At 35.7% G+C, this 22,683-nt stretch overlaps 1 protein-coding gene across 17 annotated transcripts in view; it reads left to right on the top strand.

The window, feature by feature from the left end:
- The window catches only part of LOC308194362 (uncharacterized protein), a 230,823-nt gene that overhangs the window by 62,944 nt on the left and 145,196 nt on the right, over window positions 1-22,683 (top strand). For 7 of the 17 annotated variants that reach the window (XR_013950465.1, XR_013950466.1, XR_013950467.1 and 4 more), the window contains exons 5-8: window positions 1,027-1,195; window positions 3,799-3,838; window positions 4,312-4,427; window positions 7,700-7,751. Coding sequence is in view for 4 of the 17 variants with exons in the window: in XM_080590236.1 (XP_080446362.1) it covers window positions 3,799-3,838; window positions 4,312-4,374; window positions 7,700-7,709 (113 nt within the window). In the remaining 13 variants the exon portion in view is untranslated. Of the gene's footprint in view, window positions 1-1,026; window positions 1,196-3,798; window positions 3,839-4,311; window positions 4,441-7,699; window positions 10,010-10,034; window positions 10,165-13,356; window positions 18,000-22,683 lie in introns of those variants that run through there. The other 10 variants (XM_080590234.1, XM_080590233.1, XM_080590235.1 and 7 more) reach the window with 8 other exon arrangements.

The raw sequence follows: 22,683 nt of genomic DNA, 5'->3' as shown, positions 1-22,683 counted from the left end.
GTTAATAGCCAATAAACTGTGTGGTTGACATATTTTCAAATATCTCATTGGACTTATAAGTACTGTTAAGAGTCTGAAATAACGGTAATATGAAAAAATGAGTGGGTGCTAAAGAAAAAACATCTCTCATCACATGCATGTTTTATTACTCTCAGGATACATAGATCTTATTGTTGATTATCCATAGGCCATTTTAGTTGGCTATAGAACTTGCTTTTACACACAAAGGCGAAGACAGTCTTTATAAGTACCAGAATCATAACATTTCTGCTGCATGCCTCTTTTTTATTATGGCAAATATCCTAAATACACTAATACAAAAAGTTATCCATTTTATAATCTTTCTGTTTCCTGCCCTGGTCAGATGAAGTTTATTTTTTTTTATAAAGCAAATAGATATTATGCTCCTATGTTTCCAGCCATGTTGGAAGAGACCAACTATTACAGTAACTAACAAGAACTGAACTCCACCTATCATACTATTTAGTTTGTATAAATGCATTTTTTTTCAGAAAGATGTTTTGAACTAATCTACTTCCCTAGTAAGTTACCCCCAGCATGAATTTGATCTCTGCTCAAAGAAAAAGTGTGTAATGCTGGTGTTGGATCCTGCTCTTTTTATATGCAGCACTGAATGACATCATAACCTTCATCTTAGTGTCTTTACAATTATATAGTTTGTATCAGCTGTGCTTTTTACCCTATGCAAACATTAGGTTTGACTATTTCATATGCTATCACTTGTCACATGTCCACGAGTACAGCAGCACACTGCTCCACTATACCATTGTCTTAGAGATAGACCTTTACTGTATTCATGACCCGGTTCTTGAGTAAGCATGAATATTCTTGAATAAGCTATTGGCTTGCTGAGAAGGTGACACATTTAAAATCAACAACCTTTGTTAAAGTAAACCTGCTGATTAAAATTAATTCTTACTTTTTACAAAATGCATTTTGTTCTAGCTGCTCACTCTCCTTTTCAAAACTTTAGGTTTTTTTTCTTTTTCTTTTTTTTTTTTTTAGATAGATGGATTTCCATATTTTCTTTTGCATCACTCATACTCTGCTAGGTACTTGAGAGGGGAAAGGAAGAAGGTGTTTTTTTCTCTAAGAAGCTGAATTTCATTAGTATCATCATATGCATTTTTGTCCTTGTGATGGTGATTCGGATGGATGTGTTCATACAGTAAAGGTTAGTGTCACAGCTTATCATACCATAGAAAGTCTTTTTCTGATAATGTCTGTTTTAGCAACAGCCTGTGGTTACTGGGTAAAACTGTGACTAGACCATAGAGATACAGGGCCTTAAAACCAACCACAAAGCTACATGGAAAACTCAGAACAATGTTAATGCATAATCAGTGCTACTTTTAGTTTTCTGGTGTTCAAATACCATTCTGCAAACTGGAGTCAAAAAGCTCTGAACAGGTAATGCAGCCAATTTTCTCCCTGTTAAACTGAAACACTTGGAGAAAAGCACCTGAAGCTGTTTAGCAATCTAATCTGTAAAGGTAAATTTTATTTGTTGCCCATCCTGTTTTACTGAATTTTGCTTCAAGATCTCTGTTCCTTTTGGTGTTATTAGAAAGATAGGGATGAAGAGAAATAGGTATAACTATGAACAAATTCAGTTTTTACTCAAGTATCCTAAGATACTTCAGAAAAGTCAGTATAGGGCTGTTGGTAGGTCCTTGTTAAAAATAAATAAACTTTCAGGGCCATAATCTGCCAGATTGGTGGTGATATGAAGCAATCCCTTAGGTCTTAAAAGACTAATCCGTTGATCTCTGGACTATTAGCGCAAGCCTTGTATCCTCTCTGTTGACCAGCTGCCCTGGTAACATCTGATGGCCTCACATCAATTTCAGCTGTCAGGAGTCAGGCAATCTTTAGCACTGTTACAGCAACCATAATTTGCCTGAGAATTTGCACAGTATTTTTTGCTTGCTTGCTGCTTAAAGTGTCTTCTTTTTTTTTTTTTTTAATAAAACCGGTTTTGCACTCTTTCAAGTAATTGTATTTGAGCCAAATTAGATTCAGGTGCCTGTGTAAATATGCAGAACTTCCTGTTTCTTTCTGTCTCTTTATTGGTAGGATGTTAGCAGGCTCCTTAGAATTTGTATGTCCCATCTAAGCAAATACCTTATGTACTTACCGTTGACTGTTAAGTTTTTTTTTCCCTTTTCAATATGAAGTTGTTAATTTAAAGTTGTTTTTTTTTAATGTCTTATGAATTATTAAATAGCAATAAGAGTTTTTAATTGTTATTTTAAGGAAATAAAAATGGGTCAGGAACAAAGGAGTGGCTTAAAACTAGTGGGAGTGTATTTGCAATTGGGAGAAGAAACCACAGAACAAAATGCTCAGGAGAATACCCCTAAATTATTTAAGAACAGTAAGAACTGGAAATGAGGCACCTCGTGTTTTGTTTAGTATAAGTTTGTGTGTTTGATGACTTGTACAAAAATAGCATTTTATTTATTTTGGAACTCTGCTTTTATCTGATTTATCACTGATTTCATAAGTGTTTATGTATTTATTTTCATATTTACTATGTAAAAACTGTCTGGTTTTTGGAATGCTTTCATATTTCTTGTCAGCCATTTTCTTTTCCATAATTTCTTCATTTCTTCAAATACCTATGTACCTGGGCTGAAGCTGGTTTTAGGGATTATTCTTGTATATAGTGCACTAGCATAATTTCCAATTTCAAGTTTCATGTTTTTTCTCAAGAGATGGGAGCATGAGGACTGGAAACAGGTCTGGGAGGATGGTGGACTTCATGAGTGTTTCAACATAGAAGCTTCTCATGTGATTTGGTTGAGTGATGCTTGAAGCTTTTAAGAGTGTTGCTGTTGGCTACAGAATTTCTTTCATTTTTGATGACTATATGTTATTCCTTGGAACGTTTCTCTTCCCCCAGCTATGTGTTCTTCCCTTTATGTTGATCTGCTCTCTGTTTGTTGGCCTTGGATCGCTTTATTTGTCTGCTAGAAGTGTAACTTTAGGTAATGTGCCCTTCAGATAGTTTTCATAGCATAGTTGCTATGTTCTTGGATTAGGTTCTCATGACAAGCACTACTGATTCAGTTTAGATTGAGCATGGAATTTTTTTGCTTGATTGTATATTTTAAAGGAAGTTCTGTATCTGAATCTGTGGGGAAAAGTAATCTGAAATAGCATAGGATGAAAACACTATTCAAGTGAAAAACTTTTAAAAACAGAAAATGTTGAATTTGGTTTTGTTGTGGAATACGCATGCTGTGTAATGAATGTTTTGGAGAAGTACAATCTCCAGATACATTCACCATAATAATTGAATGGGTTTTCATTTTCTGAATGATACTAATTCACAGAATTAACCCAGGAGAATTTGATCTTTGTTTGAGAAATGGAAAACCCTTTTTCTTTTAACTTCTTTCTGAAAAAAAGTCACATACCTTTGCTTTGAGGTTATCGGTGAGCAAAGTGTATTTTAACTCATTCGATGTTAAACAGAATCTTCTTTAGTGTTTGCGTATCTCTAATTTGAGATTAATAGGATTAAAACAGTTCCACACTTGGACAAGAGTATGTCCTCTAGCAGGTGGAAGTTCCGGGATTTCACTGAAATACGAAAGGAAAACGTAATAGCAGAAGTTGAATAAGCCTATTTGCAATGGAAATTTTAAAGAATGGTTAATTTTTGCTCTACTGTAGAAAGTGTCCATATTTGTTATTGAAATTCTACATAAATCTGTAAGTGGTCAAGTGATCTGTATTTTTCTTTTTTTTTTCTTTTTTTCCATGTTTCAGAAATAAAGTACTTGAAGCAGCATGAGATGAGACCAGAGAGGTGAGTTTTGTTTGTTTGTTGCTCTTCCAAACAAGTTAGTGATACTAGGAATACCGTCAAATAGACTCTTGCGGGAGGGGTGGGGGGGTTGATGACTTTTTTTTTTTTCTGTGGTTATAGCTAATCCAGTGGCGTACATCAAACAAAGCCAGACACCCTCTTGCCCCAGACAGTCACAAGCTAAGTTTGTAGTCCAGTAGTGGGCTTGTGTCCCACCAATGCACTCTCAAAGTTTGTTTGTGGCAAACAGTGTATCCCATGAATGGAGGTAGAGTAACTGGTAAATGGGAAATTAACTTGCAACAGGAGATTTGAATGAAATGACACTGTGGTATGATGTTGTGCTAAGGTTCTTGGGTCAGAGCTGTACTAGGGGTGTGGGAAGGAGAACAGATGTAGCTATACATAAAGGTGCTAAATGTATGACCACTATTTAAATATAAAACTCATTGGCTTTAATCATCACTTGTCAGGTTTGCTGGTCTGTGCATGCAAATACAGAAGGACTCGTTGAACCACCTACCCATCAGGAAACTGTACGAGTAGCAAAGAACATGGCTTTAATTTTCATGTCTGGATTTCTAGATATGTAAGAGAAGGCAGTAGGTTTCTTAGACTTCTACTGAATTTGTTTTATTTTATTTTGGGGGTGGCACAAGGGCAGAAAACAAGAATAAACTTGTATTACATACATCTTATTTTGACATTTCTCTTATGAAGTGTGCCTTCCCTGTCCCATGCCCTTATTATCTGGTGCTTCCATCTGGCAGTTGTGTACTATAAGCTCACACGGTTTATATGGCAGGTTCTTCAGATTTCATAATGAAGTCTGAGTGATAAAGCAGTGGAATGAGAACTCCATGTAAAAACAAACAAAAACCTTGGCAATGCTACCTGGTCAACAATTCAAGTATGAAGTGTTAAAAGAGCAGCAGTAGTTCAAGATTTTTATCTAGTTACTAAACAATCCAGCAATGTCTACTGAAGGGTAGAAGGGAAAAAGAAGTTACTCTTGGCCAGGAGCCAGGGATAAGGTACGTTTTTATCTGGACTGATACTAACTCCTATTTCAGTCATTAGGAAATGATTAAATTCGGGCCGGTTATATTTTTGTGAAACAATTTTTTAGTCTCTGAAAGTAATAGTCTTATTTAGCCAAGAAATTGCAATGTGTATCATTTGCATGCTGAATTTCTTTTATTGGTATTTTTGGCAAGTAAAAACCACTATGTAATGTTAGCATAATTAGTTTGTAATATTCATGACTCACTCTGGGATCATTCACAAGTGCTCTGTGAACATTAAAGATGACCTATGACTAGAGCAATTTATCTTGTGCTGCCTGAAAACTTCCCTGCAGTGTAGGAAATGGGAATTGGATCCCATTTAGCTCTTACTTATCCACCTCTTGCAATTTGCAGTAGAGTAAGAAACATGAAGGTGATGTTTTCAGCACCCTCTCTTATTAAACTCCCTGGTCCATCTTCCCCTCATATACAAATGTAGCCCTGTATAAAGATAAGGTATCATTCATTTTTCTTTTAAAAAGAATGCAAGAGGAAAGAACCAAGTCCATATAGATGGTACAGGGACTGTTATCATTCATGGGAGAAAGGGCTCAGAGGTATCTGTTTTTTTTGTTTGTTTGTTTTGTTGGTTGTCTTTTTGTTTCTTGAGATGAATTTACTACAGAAGTAAGACATTACATTCTCAAATACACTGGGTTTTGGGAACAAGAGAGGTTCATTTCCAATTTTTTTAATTGATTTTTTCACAAGAACGTTGGGGGGGAGGGGGAGAGAAGCATGATTTTTGGAAAACTCCAAAAAGATTAATACTCTTTTTCAGAAGAAATGTTTCATAAATTAATTCTGCCAGAACTGCATTTACTCTGCATGTTTTTAGACAGATGTAGGAATAATCTCATTTGAATCTTCCAGTATCCTGTGGATATAATGTTGTTCTGGGGTTATTACTGTGCCAAGGTACCTTCTTGATTAAAGCAAATCAGTTGACTCTGAAATAAGCTTAGTTCCAAATTTTTGCCATGCTTACCAAATTGTTCTGTTTAATAACATCAAGATGCCTTTATAAGTCTAGTCTTGTGCTGGTTGTGTACTTAGTCTCTAGATGCTCGTAAATGGAAACTTTTAGACCCTTGTGGTGCTACTCTTCTGGAATAAAAGTTCAGATTATAGTTCAAATTTCAGTGATTCTACAGTGCTGACTTAAAACCTGAAATTTGCCGCCTTCTGTTGACCTAGACAAAGAAATCTCACTAGGAGGGTGGTAAGGCATGGTTATTTTGGCCTCAATTATTCTAAAACTACATCATTTTAATCTTATTGTTGTAATAGTTTTATAAGATTCTCTCTCCTTCATCTGCTAGTTCTTATTCTATCCCTCTTAAATATAGCTATTGAGACTGTTCTCTGCTGGTTTTGGGGAGTTTGAAAAAAATAATCCTGAAGCTGCTAATGGCCCTCTTATAAATATGGACATATGAACGAACAACAACAAAAAAATTAAATACAACGGAATTTCAGAAATCCAACAAAATTATTTTGTTTACCTGTCCCCTGTGTGACTTTCTCTTATTACTGCTTTTCATAAATATTACAGTTCAGTCTAAGTCTTTGGTCTAAATTACATAGCAGCAATGGGTATGTTGCCCTTGGTTCACTACGCAGTTGGCCTGATTAATCGTGAAGAAATCATCAATAGCTATTGCAGGCTGTTTTATCTTTATAGAAGGGTGTTGAAAGGTGCTTGCAGCAGTGTTCTTAAAAGGGAGTTGATATGCTTCATTGCCTGAGAAGTGGGTAAGAATTACAGAGGTAACTACAGAGGTTTACTGTAGGTAAAGTGTGTGTGTATATATAGCAAGGCAAAGACATGTAATATTTCAGGGAGAAAAAAAATATTTTTGAGAAGGGAGAGGATAGAGTCCATAATTATAACCAGGTCAACATCCAATGAAGTAGCACGTTATTTTGTGATTAATATTAGGTTGCAATTTAATGTTAGCTCCCGGACAGTTGTTAAGATAGACTGAAACTGAAGGTGGCTTTTTAGCGTACCAGATAAATGGGAAAGAAAACTTCAGGTGGGAATTGCCCATTAAACACAGAGAAGGAAAATGTTTAAATTGAAAGGAGAGGATTTTTGATGTCTTTCCAAGCTGTTGCTTATTTTGAAGTTTGCTAGCACATGAGAAGCTCCATTCTGAACTAATCATTGGGATACCTGCAGTCCCTCATTATTAAAAGGACCCCTTAAGCATCAACAGCTTCTAAACAGAATATCCTCTTTTGATTTGCCTCTGTGACATCAGACATTTTTCAGCTGAAATATTATAGCTCCAGGTAAAGAACAGGCTTCTAAGGAAAAGAGCTGGTTTCCATGCAAATATCTGACATAATAAAAATAATAAAAGAACTACAAAAACCTCTCCTAGGAAATTTTGAGAATGTCAGAACTTTTACTGAGAATCTTTAGGCAGATTTCAAAAAGGATCCATATCCTTGATCAATATGTAGGCATGTACTTGCAGCCAATGCTACAGAAATGTTTACATTTGCACTTGTAGTGCTTCGTAATTTACTGTGCATATTTAGCATTTTGAAGAACTCTTCAAACGCTATTCTTCCACAAATCTTACAGGTCTTACCTTAAAGTTCAGCATTTTTCAATAAAAATTACACTCAGGGTTATAACAAGGCCTGTAAACTTGTTCTATTTGATTAGTCTCTTTTAATTAGTGAATTACTAATACAGCCAAGCTCTAAGTCCTGGTCTTTGTTATTACCTTCTGTAACATCTTTCTCTTTACCCTAATTCCTTCCTACTCTCATCCTTTAGGGGGAAATGAAAATGGATGAAGTGGTGCATATCCTTTTATGAAATTGGACCTGTAAGTAACCAGCATTAATTTATTATAGGGGACAGAAGCATAACTAATGCTAAAGCAAATGTGCTTCTGGAAGACATTTACCCACTTAGCAGTTATCCAAATTGTGTTTAGGTGATCAATATGGGTGTATCTTCTCTGTAAACATCTTGTGAGCACAGAAGTATTGAAAGCAGTCACAAATAACACCAGTGAGGATTTAAAAATATCTGCCGACGTTTATTTTTTTAGGAAGTACAGGTATCACAGCACTGAATACTTCATCTTTTAAGTTTATATTTGGAGAGGGATGTCTAAACCAGAAAATAGCGTTGTTGTGTGTCATGTCCACCCTTCCCCCAATCTTTCTGGTTATGGGAAAAATAACTTTAAGACAATAAAAACTAAGATTTGGGGAAAACAAATATTTCATTCAGCAGAAACAGCATAGAATTATTCTTGGGCAGAGGAGGTGATAAGGTTTAACTCCTTCAGACTTTTCCCACGTCTAAATGGGGGACTGTTTTGTCTGCACATCATCCTGCTCTGTAACCCAGCTTTAAGGAATGTGGTGCACTCCTTTGGGCCCTATATTTTAAGCCGCATCCAGAAATCCATATGTCTTCTTCAGGCAAGAAAATGCCTTTAGGTACTTGACTACACTGAAGTCTATACGTTTAGGGGAGTGGGATATTTCGGAGTAAGAGCAGACAGAGTAGCACAGGAACACAGAGATCACATCATTTTTTTTCCACTCACATAACCTTTGGTGTTTAAAGAAATTGCAGTCTCCAGAAAAAAAATGAAATCCCTTCTTTCTGCTCCTCAGAGTAATTATATGTATGACCTTTCTTTATTTTTTTGTTTTTGTTTCTTCCTGACTTTTAACCCCAATTATTTTAGAAGAAAAGCACAGGTCCTTTGCTATGACTTCCATCTTAAGGCATAGGCTCCTAATAACTGCTCTCCACATCTGGTCATCAAATCTGCCACATCAGCAGGAGGTTACAAGTGTCTTAAGATATTATTAGCTTGCATCTCTCCACTATTGTGCTACGGATAAACTGTTGTGACACTGTATAATGAATATTTGCTCGAGATGTCAGTATTCAGTTAATGCTCCCATTTAGCATACCATATATCTGAGGACTGTGTGGTCACTTATTTTCTTATTTTACTGTATTTTCTTAACTAAAGATGGGTGGAGAGGGGGCACAAAAAAAATGCAACCAACAACTACTAATAGGTGCAGTTGCTATTAGCTGTACAGATTTTGCTCTTATACTTACATCACTGGAATCCAACCTATTCTAGAAGAAAAAGGTACATTTATATCCATGTGTTATACATGTGAAACTGAAAGGACCCTGGTGTGCAGGAACAGTAAAATAACCCAAAGCAGACCCATCTAACACTGGGATAGCTGCTTTCTAATGCTGCGTTTTAATCACTTGTCTGTACATCCAGCTTTCTGTTGCACTCAGTGTTCTTTTGGTCGAGACTTACTGCAACACATCCTCAGCTGAGGTAAATAGACATGGCTAGCATTTTACACGAGGAACTGACCGTACTTTCTCTCCTTTATTTGTGAACAAGGGAGGGCTTGGAGGTTAAGTTCTACCAGCTGTTTGCAGGCTAGTTTTGAATCTGGTCCTCCTACTTCTTGCCGGTATACCAGAACTGAAATCAAGAGTATCTGATGGGTTAAAACACTCTGCTGTGATGAGTGCTGTCAGCTGAAGCTCACTGAAAGTGCCATAGGCTTTTTTTGTAATCTGAAGAGAGACTGGGACTTTTAAGAGTGATTATTACTGGAACCCAGCAGATCTCCACTCCTGTTAATGCTGTCTGAGGTAAAAACAGCCACTGTAATGTGCCCACTGGGTCTCCTGCTTGAAAGTGCTGCATTACCACCAAGAAGGGAGACTTGTACAGTGTCAGCCACCTAAACGGAGCATGGGAAGGGGGAGACATTAATCTAATTTAGGTTAGTTAACTAAGTGGAGTGAAAACCTAGGGCAAACTTGGCTCTTCTGCACTGTGCATTTGTGAGGGGGGGGAAAAGATATCATCTTGTTAATCATTTTAGCAATGACCTGTATTGCATGCTGGGTCTGTCATACAGCCCCCAGCCCTGCTAACCAGTGGGAAGGGTGCAGAGAAATGCCTGGAGGGGCTCTCCTTGCTCCTCACATGTCAAAGCACAGCTTGGTTCTTTCCAAAGTTCCCATTGCTATGTACAGGGACACTGATGTTTGAATAACAGATTGCAAAAAATATATAGAGGTCAATTGTCATTAACCACAGCTGCTAGAAGCTTCCACATTAGAAAATGAAACTGGAGGAGGTGTCCTGTGCAGGACTGGACAAAGAGGATATCTTCAACTGCTTCATCAATGAGCTCTCAGAGTTTTTGCTTAGAGATATCTTGACCCAGGTCAGTATTTGTGTCATAATATGAGTCATTTTTAGAGGCTGAGATTTCCTAGGCTAGTTTAATAAGTTCATCTTAAGGAAAATAAGGTACAACTCTACTTCAAAGTTTTGGGTGTAAATACCCTTGAGGAGGGAAGATCAAGAGTTACTGTAAATAGGAAGAGTATGATCAGAGATCAAGAAAGTGATGAGCTGCTAAGATGGCAAAAGTTATTACTACTCACGACATAAAAATCTTCAAAATTTCATATACCCAGGCTTTATAGTTACCAGTAATACTTAACCTTTCTGAGCCTTAAGACAGAATAAAATAATAATAAAAAAAAAAGGAGAATCTCTTGAATTGGTAAGAATTAAAATCTAAGCGGTGTTTTTCATAGGCTGAGCAGTGTTCCTTGGTTTCATGCTCTCTTTCTTTCAGTGTTAAAACTTACCTTAAGAACATCTCTATGTCCCACATATGAACGCAAAAAAAATTCTAGTTCATCCTACTTCTCCACAGAAGTTTTCAAACATAAATTTCAAAACCGTCATTTTAGCTTATAGTCAGCCTAATAATATAAACAATTTAACTCAAATGCCAACTAAATAGTACCTTTGCCTTGTCCTTGCATTGTATGTTTCCAACACTTAAAATTTGTTTACTATGATGTTTCCAAACAAGTCTTCTTATTCTTTTCTGATGACATCTGAATTATTGAAAGATTGCATCTTGACTGCAGAACTCACAGAATGCCTGAAAGAAGCTAAATCTATTCCAGACAGTATAAATAATTCATGCTTGATTCTTCTCTCAGCTGCGGGGATGCTGCTGCTTATTTACAGCACAGCACACTTCAAGAAAAAAAAAAGTCTTATTTTATTAACATCTCTGCTATTAAATAAAGCTGGTCATAGACTCCTATTGTAGCTACTCAAATACATACTCTGATGAGCTTTAATTATCTTAACTTGCTCCTTTTATAGTTCTTCCTTTATGAACTTAATTTAACGAATTTGCAGGTTTTATCATTTTATTTTCTAAATAAAGCATATTCCAAACAAGAGATGATGATATTTTCAGTGTTCTGTGTGGGACCTGTCCTTTACCCCCTTCAGGACCAGAGGCTAGAGAACAATATGAGAGAGAAGAGATCAAACTTCTCTAGGTTTTGGTTTTCTGTCCGTTTTCTTCAGAACTGACCAGCAAGTCCAGCCTGTCGTAGCTAGTGCAGTGTAAAAACCGTTCTCACTGATTACCTTCCATGAAGTGTTTTGATACTGCTGATAATAAGTAGCTTGCTGCATTCATTTTAATAAAATGTGTTCAGGTAGTCAGTCTCCAACTATTGTGGTTGATGCAATTGACAAAATAAATATTTCTTAGATTCTTCTTTAATATTCACTTACTTGTGCTTTATTTTCCACCCTATTGTAAGAGGTGGACTTGTGAGAAAAAGTTACATGCAAGCACCTAAGTTCTGGATCTTGATTTAATGTTCAGATCAAGCAAGTCTAAATGCAAGTGTAAACACACTACTGTTAATTGTTAAATTCAATAAAGACTTCAGATTTTTTTTTTCACACTGTAATATATTTGATATATCAGAGAACTGGTACTGGAAAGCAAACTGCTTGTGCTGCTTATTAATAGTGATAAAAATTTTCACCTACATAAATTCTTAATTTCATTATGAAGACTTCTCTCCTCTGCATTGGACAAAACAAAAATTGGTTCCTCTTGTAGCTCTCAATCCAGATGAATCCTACCAATTAAGAGAATAAATCACTACAAGTGTAGGACTGTCTTGCTCAGAATAGATGTAGTATCTGGTAACAGTGTTTCAGAGAAAATGAATAAATTTGATACTGGAAATTATAGAATAACTTGCTGAAGGATGTACTTGCTCTTTGTCCCTTGCAGGTAATGTTCCCTTTCAAGAAGGTTTCTATTATGATTAGTGTTTATATGGTAACTCTCAGCTGTAGATGTTCTCACTATACATAAAAAATCTCTAGCCCTTTTCCGAGTGTCACTGCTTTTTGGGAACTTATATTAGTTTGTATCCAGTAATAGTGTCTTACATGTTAACCAAGGTCTGCAGAGAAGTTCTCTGAACATCTTCTATTCACTCTCTAGTAGCACTGAGTGGATGTTTCCAGTAGTTACCTCAGGACAATTCATGTTTCTGTTCTTGCAGTTTACGGTGAACTTAGGCTGAAGATGCATTTTTTTTAGAATCTTTGGTCTTCCGTCCCTCCTTTTTTCCCCTCTTCTTTTCCCCCTTTTCCCCTTCTTCCTCCAGTTTATACCTTAAGGTATAAACATTAAAGAACCTCATTGATGTATATGTATATTTTTCCTACTGACAAAAGGAAATAATCTTTTATTTACTATAAAAGATTAACTTAATAAATACAAAACAAAGACATGAGCCAGCTCCCTCAGCACTCATTTGCTGTTTATGTGCTTGTAGAATCCTTTCATAGAATGGTTTGGGTTGGAAGGGACCTTAAAGATCATGTAACTCCAACCCCCCTGCCATGGGCAGGGATGCCACCCACTAGATCAGGTTGCCCAGGGCCTTGTCCAACATGGTCTTGAACGCCTCCAGGGATGGGGCATCCACAACTTCTCTGAGCAACCTGTTCTCAGAGCCTTACTATGCTCTTAGTGAAGAATTTCCTCCTAACCTCTAATCTAAATCTCCCCTCTTTTACTTTAAAACCATTCCCCCTTGTCCTCTCTTTATTTGACTGAGGAAAAAGTTGTTCTCCATCTTTTTTATAAGCCCCCTTTAAGTACTGAAAAGCTGCAACAAGGTCACCCTGGAGCCTTCTCTGCTCCAGGCTGAACATCCACAGCTGTCTCAGCCTTTCTTTATAGGAGAGAATTTTTTTGCCCTTTGAATCCCTTGCCAGATTCAGCCTTGGCTTTCCTAACACTGTCCCTGCATGATCAGACTGCAACACTATATTTCTCCTGGAGTATAATTGCCATTTAACAGTGTAAAATTAAATGGTGATATGAAAACTGCATGGGGGAACTAAAAAATGTGTATTTAAGAATAATTCTTGAATGTTGACACTATTGTTTTATTTACTTTTACCAGTAGAAGACATTTCCCATCTTCGGGGGCGGGGAGAAGGAATTTTATTTGACTGAAATTTACAATTAGCTATATGAAATCAAAGTTTACTCTATGTTTTACAGTGGAGCTCTTCCTGATTTACCATGATATAACTGCAAGAAGCATATCAGAAAACATATATTAGAAAAGCTGATGGACATTCCTTCCTAACCCATGCTGTTAATACTCATATTATTCTTCTCAAAGTTTAATGACAACATGTGAACTCTCTCTTAACAATGATGGAAAGAACATTGAACAAAGGTCATAAGACAGCAACATTTACCTTGGAAGTATTGAAAGGTGATGGGTTGGTGGGGATGGTGGTGGGTGGGGAAGCAGTAAAGCCCATTATGCAACAGTATAAGGTTTTTTTAAGGTACTTTGAAGACAAAGTACAAGATCAGAGCAGTGCAGATACTATTTTCATACCTACAGTTTGTTAGGTGCAAAAGATACGTGTTAAAAAGTGAATCCCAGATTTGATCTTAAGGCCGTTTTCAAGCAGAACTCTCAACACCTTTTCAAAATAACTTTGAAATTCATGCTCTCTCAGTGACATTGTGAAAGTAGCTGAGTTCTGATATATCTCAATGATTGAGTGCTTTTTCTTCAGCAGTGATATTCTTTTGAAAGGAATAGCAAAGAGAAGCTGTAATAATTCAATTCAGATGCAAATATGTCTGGATTTCTACTGAACTAGATTTACCACTGCTCTTTGTCTGCTTTATAATCTATACCTGTGCACAATGTGGAGAGGAGAGGAGAGGTGGGGTGGGGGTGAAAACCTCTGCTCTATTTTAGTGAAAATCCCTGATTACAAAAGATGCAAGTCAGTGTAGAACTGATCTCAGTTTTGGTTGTTTTTGGTAAAGCTGTCTCTGCTTTCTTTACGGGTCTGCCTTGTTTGTTTCACTAATGCAAAGCAGTGAAGTCTTGGTTTTGTTCTTCTGAATATTACATTTTAAGAGGTACTTATTACTTTGTTCTCTTCTGGCATTAATATTTCATGAATTACTAAAAAAAAATAGTCTGGCTTGATAAGAATTGCATCATCTAAATTTGAACTATCTGAGGAGATATCAAAACAGTCAGTCTTAATACTTTGTTCTTGATGTATTTTTAGTTAGTTCTTCAATTAAGGGAGAAAAATAATTGTTTTCTCAGTTCATCTGGATTAAAGAAAAGGGGTATCTTTCTAGTAGATTTGTTTTTATTCTTCCCCTTGAAATTTAGTTTGTTTTTGTATAACTATTTGAATCTTTACCAATTAAAATTGCTATCACTGTTCAGTCTTATAATAAATTTTGTATCATTGTATATGTTTTATTATATTATTATTCCAAAAATAATCTCCATGCATTTCCCTCTTTCTAACTGGGGGAGAGGAAAAAAAAGGTATTCCCTGACCTCAAATTCATGTTTCAGCAGTTTTTCTTTCACTGATCCCATTCCATTTGTGATGTGAAGCATCCTTTTCTTCTGGAAGAGTGTTCTGACCACCATGGCATCTGTTATACAGATACATTTTTCACTTTGTGAAAAGGAAGGAAACTTCCCCCTCTATTCACGTGGATGTAGTTCTGATCTATTCTCTATTTTGGAAGTCCATGGAGCGGAGTCTTGTGGATATTTCTATTAATTTTGTTCAGCTTTCTTCCCTGGTCAAGGCAGAAGGGACAACAAAATTTTTCTTCTTCTGAAGCCCTTATTCCTTGGCTTGTCTTTATAAGTTCACTTCAAATACTGACTGAAATATCAACAAGGTTTTCTCTATGTAGCTTTTGCTAATAATTCTTAATATTTTTCCCTATAAATATATCTCATACTGTCACCTTCCTCCCCACCCAGGTTATATTTTACTAACTTCTTATGCTTTTGGGGATTATAGATTTCTGCTTGATCACATCTCGAGCTTTCAAAAGTAATAGGAAAAAGAATTATAGCATTTAATTTTTGTTGGCTAAAATTAACACTTCAAGTTTGGAAACTGTAAATCACAGTGAAGATATTTTACCACAGAATGAGAAATAGTTCTTATCAAGTTAATATCTTTATTACACTTCAAGAGCACTTAAGTGGCCTATCTTTATGCCTGTCATATTAGATTTCACTTACTCCACACTGGGTACAATGCAAATAATGGTATTTAAATACCATTTAAATGCTGTATATGAGCAGCAGGTTTAATTACAAGTTAGAGAGGGGATGCACAGTGTAACCTACTCTAGGCGACCCTGGTTTGAGAAGATGGTTGGACTCATTGATCTCCAGAGACTCACCATCATTCTGTGCTTAGGTCTGGAGAAGGGTAAGAAGATGTAGCGACCTGATTCCACAGGCTTGCTCTTCAACATAAGCCGTATAGATCTTATGTCCAAGCCTCTCTGAAGGCCTTTTCTTACATCTAAGAACTAATGAAGAATGAATGAGATCTTGGCACTGCCTCCAGTCCTGCTTACTAGCCAGATTGGCTTGAGGTAGAACAGAGTGAAGAGTAAATTACTGAGGGTCCTTTCAAAAACAAATATGCTCTCAGAAAAAGAAATCAAGAGGGAAGAACTGTAACTGAAATGTCTTGCTGGGCTATAGTGACTCCGACTATTAATAGCTCTTGGGTAATAGTAGAAGTAGCTAGCGTACTATCTGTATCTCAAAACTGTGCCTAGAGTGACACCATAGCCTACAGTGTGCCTGCTAGTGTCCCAACTTGCATTTTTGTGTCAGCAAGAAAGACCCCACGGACATGGAAATGGGTCCATAGCCCTTTAGGGACTAAAAGGAACAGGCTGTCTAACCAAGCTGTCTAACCAATTCAATTTCAGAGGTTGATATGTCTTCATACACAGATAAACTGTGCAGCATCTTCTACATGTCTTCAAGTGGCACAACTCTTATTTTGTACTGTTATTTCGAAGGTTCTGTTAAAATTAAAAATCTGAATCCCTCTTTTGATCACCTTCCCAAAGTGCTGTGGGAGAAATAAATGCCTATGTGATCAAGCTGATATACTGTACACATAGTTTATATATGTTTTAAAAACTTTGCAGATTTATCTTAATCCTCAAGTTGATTTTTTTTCTTTCTTGTTTGTTTTGTTTTAAGAATCTTGTATATGGTAAGGAAGAGGTGTGTAGATCCTGCTTTTCATTTAATTGTCACTGCTACAGAATTGCTTGCTGAGGGGGAAGGGTGTGTTCATTTTGTACAGAAAAGAACAAGGAATTGCAGGTTTATTTTTTGTTGGCTCTTGGGAAACCAAAATTCCTGGAATAGTCACACTTTTCTTTGACCTTACACAACCCTTTTTGGAGGTGACGTCTGTGTATCTGATATTTATTTGTCTAAACCCACTCAGTATGATACTTCCCTTATGCTGCCTTATTATGTTCAAATGAATTAATATTCCATTTTCTTTGCGCCCTCCCTGTTTATCTTCCTCTCTCCTATTTTCCCCATATGAATCTAGAAATGAATGGGAGTTATCACAGAGAAAGACATTTGGGATTCGGTATCATATTACTAATCCTAAATACTATTATGGTTTGAGATAGAAGTGATTGCCTGTATGAATTGCTCTTTAGTCAGATAACTTGTAATAATTTGACTATATCAGAACTGAAGTTTCTATTTTGTTGAGAGAATTGAAAATCCCTGAAAATATTTATACATAATTTTGTACTTGTAGAGTAAATCTGATCTTACTTCACTTCTGGAAACATTCAGCTTTGTATTAAGATGTGTTACCAATTTATGTAGAATGATTTACAACATAAAGAACAGCTGCTCTTATGGTCTGTTGCTATTTTCACTTTAAGGTATCACAACAAATGTGTGTAGAAGTAGAGGTATGTTTATGTATACTGTTATTTGTTCTAAACTGTTCTTAAGGGGCTTGACTGAACTGGGTTCTTCCTTGCTTTAGTGTGGACTTGTACTTGTTTAATCAGAAATGAACTTGAAATCTTTTGTAATATGTAAGAATACCAATTAAGTTTGGTCTGGTAAGTCTTCATGTTTGTTTTTGTTCATCTTCAGTAGCTAGCTTTTCAGGCTAGACTCTGTGTGATACCAATGAGAGCTCAGTAGTAAAGGAAGGTGTCTGTTGTACAGATTCTCAGCGTTTTTACCTGATCAGATACGGTGATGTCTATTAAGCATATAGCCATCTCCCTATTTAATTTCCTGCGAGACCACTTTGCCAAAACTTATGGGCATTCCAAGTTAATAAAAGTCTTGTAAGAAAAATAACAGTCGTTGCAGGGGAGAGAGGTACTTTCTTGGTTAAATCTTCTCTGTCACAGATCTCCTGTGCAATGCTGGACAAACCCCTTAAGTCAGTGTCCAGAGACAAAAAAAAAAAAAAAAAAGTGTCTATTTTCCTTTCTTGTGTTGGGCCATATGATAGAGATCTTTGAAAGCTTTTGCACATAAGTGTGCTGAAATAGACATGCTTTTCCTCCTGAATTTCTGACATCCTATTAACCTGTGGTTTTTTGTTTTGTTTTTTTTTTGTTTGTTTTCTTTTCCCAAATATAAAATATAGATAATACAGCTTCAATTCTTTTGAATATTATCATTCTGACAGTAATAAGGACTAAATACTACCCAAGTAATAAGAAAGTGAATCACATTGGGTGCTTAGAAGACCTAGTTACTATTCTTAAAATAAGGTATAAAGTCACTATTGGAAATTAAAAAAAAAAAAAAAAAAAGAACAGAAGAACTACTGACCCAAGGAGATTTCTTGTGGAGAAAAATAATTAGTGAATTTACAGGATCAATACAGAAACATTTTGTGTGCATGCTTTGAGATGTCAGCATGTCTTGATGTCCAAGAGCTTCACTTTTTAGAATTATTTAATTTGATGTCTGTAATTTACCCTCCATGTTATATTATTTTGACAAGTTTCCACTTCTTTTGCTATGATAAGAAAAAAAGATTAACAATAAAAAAGTCAATATCAGGTTGTTCCTGTCAACTGTCACAGTGTGTACAAGATGTTTCAGAGAAGGAAATGCATCTTATTCACACCAATTTTGAGGGACAGTACGGTAAGAATGCACTGGGGAATAGACAATCCCTTTAATCTCTGAGATCTCACATACTCCTGCCTGGAACAGTTTCTAGTTGCTGTTTTATAAAGTCGAACTTGTTTGACTCTCTTAAAATTGAAAGACTGAAAGTCACAAAAAGAAACAAAGTAGATATCGGTACTAATCAGTATTCAGAGGAGGGAAATGGACTCTGAAAAGGAGAAAGAAAATCAACCTAAAGCCATATTGTTGATGAGGGGCCACCTTGATTCTCTGACAAGTACAAAGGAATCTTTGTGTCATGTGAAATCTCTTCAGAGTAATTCTTCTGAAGTAGTGAATTTAAGAAGAACCAGGGGACTCCAGTCTAGAGATCACATTGAAAATGAATTATTCATTTTCCTGCTTGTTAAAATCTTATTATCAATCATAGGTACATGATTTTCAGCACTACTTGATTGGTTTGGTGAACTGCAGGAGAGCAACCCCTCTAATGCATGTTTTTAACTGGGGTGATGTGGTGTGTGTGTGTTGGTAGGTTTTTTTTTTTTTTATTTCTGAATTCAATCCATGAGAGGAAGAGATGAAAAGGAAACAAAAGCATATTACAGCATTTCTAAATTTTATTTGAAGATGAGTAGTAAATCTTATAAACTACTGCTACTAAATTACTACTTTGCCCCTGTCCAGCTGATGTGCCACAAACCTGTACCTTTTATCTGTTGAAGTTGGCAGTGAGTTGGGGGATGAGTTGGGGAGAAAAAAGAACAACTTGAAACACGTGAGCTGGCACCCTATTAGATTGTCATGTTGTAAAAGACTTTTAGGATCAAGTTTAGGCTTTATTAGATCTGAAATTGGTCTCAGCGTCCTGAATGTCTCATTCCCTTGAGGTTACAAATACTGTTTCTGAAACTTGCAACAATGAAGGAATAAACTAGGAGATGCTCTCTCTAAAAACGGAAGTCTTCATTTTACTAAGAAATGGTGGAGCTCTTTTCTGTTCTTGGGAAATGGTATTTTATTCCACAGAATGGATGCAAAAACAGACTGTTTCCTTGATTTTCTTATTTTAGATAAGAGCTCAGTTCCTGTTTTAAATCTTGCAGATTAACACACTAGAACTTGCTAAGTAATTAAAAGTTTTTATTTGAAAATCTTTTTTTATCAAAAAATTAGTCAAAAGAACCATCATAAGCAATTAATCTAGACTTGCATGGTATTTAATATCTAATGCCATTAAAATAATTGTAGCTGTTGCCTCCTATTCCAAAAAGCCTTTGTATTCCTTCATCTGTGTCTCATCTGAAGTCTGTGGAAGCCAGACTGTTTCTTTATTAAATTCAATGTATTACTTTTCAATTCAACATGATCACTCCTTGCTGTACATGAGAAACATGGCTTATATACAATTCTTGCTGATTACTGGCCTTGACCATGTATGCTATGTCTTAATTGGCAAATGTCACCTTTAAAATTTCAAGTATGAGGACTCCTCCCATCACATGCACACAGTTTTTCTTGCTGGCATTTTTTTTCCATTTTGGGGGGGGGAGGGTGTTTGCCTTGTATGTCTAGTGCATATTTGTATTCAATTTGACATTCTTAGATCTAAGGAGCAGTGTTTTTTTGCTGGTGTTGTTTTTCTTTGTTAGTTTTGTTTTGCAGGGAAGGTTCAATATGTTTTGTGTATCTGCACTTACACTGCAGATGTCTGCCATTCTATAGAGCCCTTTCTTACTCATTTCCAGATGACTTCTACAGCTTCTGGGTTGAAGGGCTGATTGATTTTGCAAGAACGCTTAGCTCATCTGATTTATCAAATCTATTATGAAATCCAGTTCTAACTTTTAGCATAACAAAGTACATTTACAATTGAAGATTTCTACACTCAGATCAGACTTTATATTAAATCTTAGTTGATTTACAATACTATCACCCACCCTTCCTGTGTAATGATTTCTTCCATCTCAATATTCTGAATATATTCATGAAGTTGTGTACTTACATAGCAACTGATGAATTTATATGTTAGAATTGGTCCCACAGCAGTTTTTCCATGTAATCTCAGAAGATGATGCAGAGCACCTAAGACTCATTTGAATGACAGTTGGGAAGGTCACGCTCTGACATCTTCTATTTTAGTCTAGAGACTGGCCCACAAGAAACCAGAAACCATGGTGTAAGATAAGTTTTGTCTGTTCATTTCTGTATTGCTTACATGAGTTTGTCTTACAAGTTAATAGATATATTTCTCATGACAAGTTATTCCTTGGTACTTGATTACATTGATTTGCTTCATGTTATTTCTGTTTAGTTTACGTTTTTTGGCCTTCCATAGGCTTTCAAGAAAGGTTGTATTTAACTATCAAGGTTCTAATGTTTTTAAAAAGAACAAAAATCCACCTTCATATAATCAACAAAATTGAGTGGTTAATCAATTGAAGTTCTTAATCAATAGAAGAGGAATATGTAACCTTGAGGATTCATTAAGTCAGCTCAACTGAAATACAAACAAAAAGGAATTACAAAACCATTCTCAACAAACCAAGAAAAAGAATGCATCAGACTTGCATTTATAGACCATGGAATATATGTTTGAGAAATCTAAGATTTAAACACTACTATCTTTTTGTTTTTTTTTCTCCAGTAGGTATCCTTAGAAAGTTTAACTAAGACAAGGCTTAACCTCATTGCTTGTGTATTTCCTTTGTGAGATAATGATTTTTTTCTGGAAAACTTCAATTCCAGTGCATGACTCTATTCCCTTTCTATTTGGCATCTGCAGTTTTGTAATGAATGTAGCTTTCTATTTCATATATTTTATATATGTTTATTTCAATAAATAACAATTTCACATGGCTCATTGTGTTTGGAACAGGACTTGCTGTTTTCAAGATGAGATTGGTAGATTAATAATATTTTTGGGATAAAATTAAGGAAGTGTAGTGGAATTAGTGCCTAGAAGAACCAAACACACATTTGACTAGTGCCAAATTATTTTTACCACCTTGAAAACCTTCACATTGCCAAGGTTTAAGAAACAAGTGTTTTCTTTAGAAGAAATGCAGTCTATTTGCTTTGGAAGAGATACACTCCAAGTATGGCAACTTCCATCACTGTGTTTGGAAGATACAGTTTTAGATCTAAAGTAGCTTGCTTTAAAAACACACAAACAAAACAAAAACAAACACAAAACCAACAATCAAAAAATTAAAATTATATAATATACAAGAAGATGTGGAAGATGGAATAGGACTGGTATGGAAAGGAATAGGAAGGTATGAAAAGAATGTAAAGTTTAAATGCATTTTAACTTTGAAATATTTAGCGTGATCATTCACTGACTGGTTTTCAGCAGTGCTTGTCCACAAGCTACATTAGCTATAGGAGGCACAGTCACAGTAGCAGGGTGTCTTCTATGATATAGATAATATATTATAGGAGGCTTTGCATATGAATAATGCAAAAGGTTTGAGTGGTTTAATGAGGGGAAAAAAGGCAATCCAAATGGATTCTTCCACTGACAGGTTTTAGGGGTCATTTCTAAAGATTTCACCCTAACAAATTGGTTGCATTTAAAAGCCTAATAAAGCTTAAAGCTGTGTTACTAGGCTGTGTCTCTTCTTGGTACAATGGTTTATTTTAAAGCATTTAAACTGTGCCTGTCAAGTAAATTACATACCAAAGAAATACAACTGACAAGTACATTGGATGGAATATAGTCTGAGCTGCTTTGAATTTTAAGCACTCTAATATGCAATACATGAGAAACTTTATAATGAAAAACATCCAATTCCTTTTTGTGAAATGTTTGCATTACTTGGAACTCTGCTTCCAACTTGTCCTCTTACCTGAAATCATTTGAGGGGAGATGTTGACCACTCTTCATATTTTCTTTGTATCTCTTTGCATTCTTGCATGGCTTGTCAGTCTTTATATTTTTATATATATATATATATATAAAATATATATATATAATAGGCAATATATAGAGGCTATATATATCCATCTATGTATATATTTGTCTGGGGGGAGCGTGTGCGCATCCCAGACAGAAAACTGGAATCTCACAGATAAATTAGTGGAACATATTTATTATGTTAAGAGATCATACATAAAGACACTGTTTAGGTATTAAAGCAGTACAATGGATTTGAACTTGTTACTTGTTTTTCAGACTATACATAAAGAAACTGATCTACTTTAATACAGTGTGCAGTATCATTCACAAAACATGGTGTTTTGCCTCTTCAGAAGCTGCCAACAAGCTCAGCTGCTTCTTCACAGTAGTCATCTAATCACTTCAGAATTTTTTAAAGATTATTTAGGATTACTGGAGTATCACAGATAAATATTTGGTGTACAATATT

The sequence above is a fragment of the Anser brachyrhynchus genome (assembly GCF_964034855.1).
Source record: "Anser brachyrhynchus genome assembly, chromosome: 4".
NCBI lineage: Eukaryota > Metazoa > Chordata > Aves > Anseriformes > Anatidae > Anser > Anser brachyrhynchus.
This window is presented reverse-complemented; position numbering and strand designations above follow the sequence as displayed.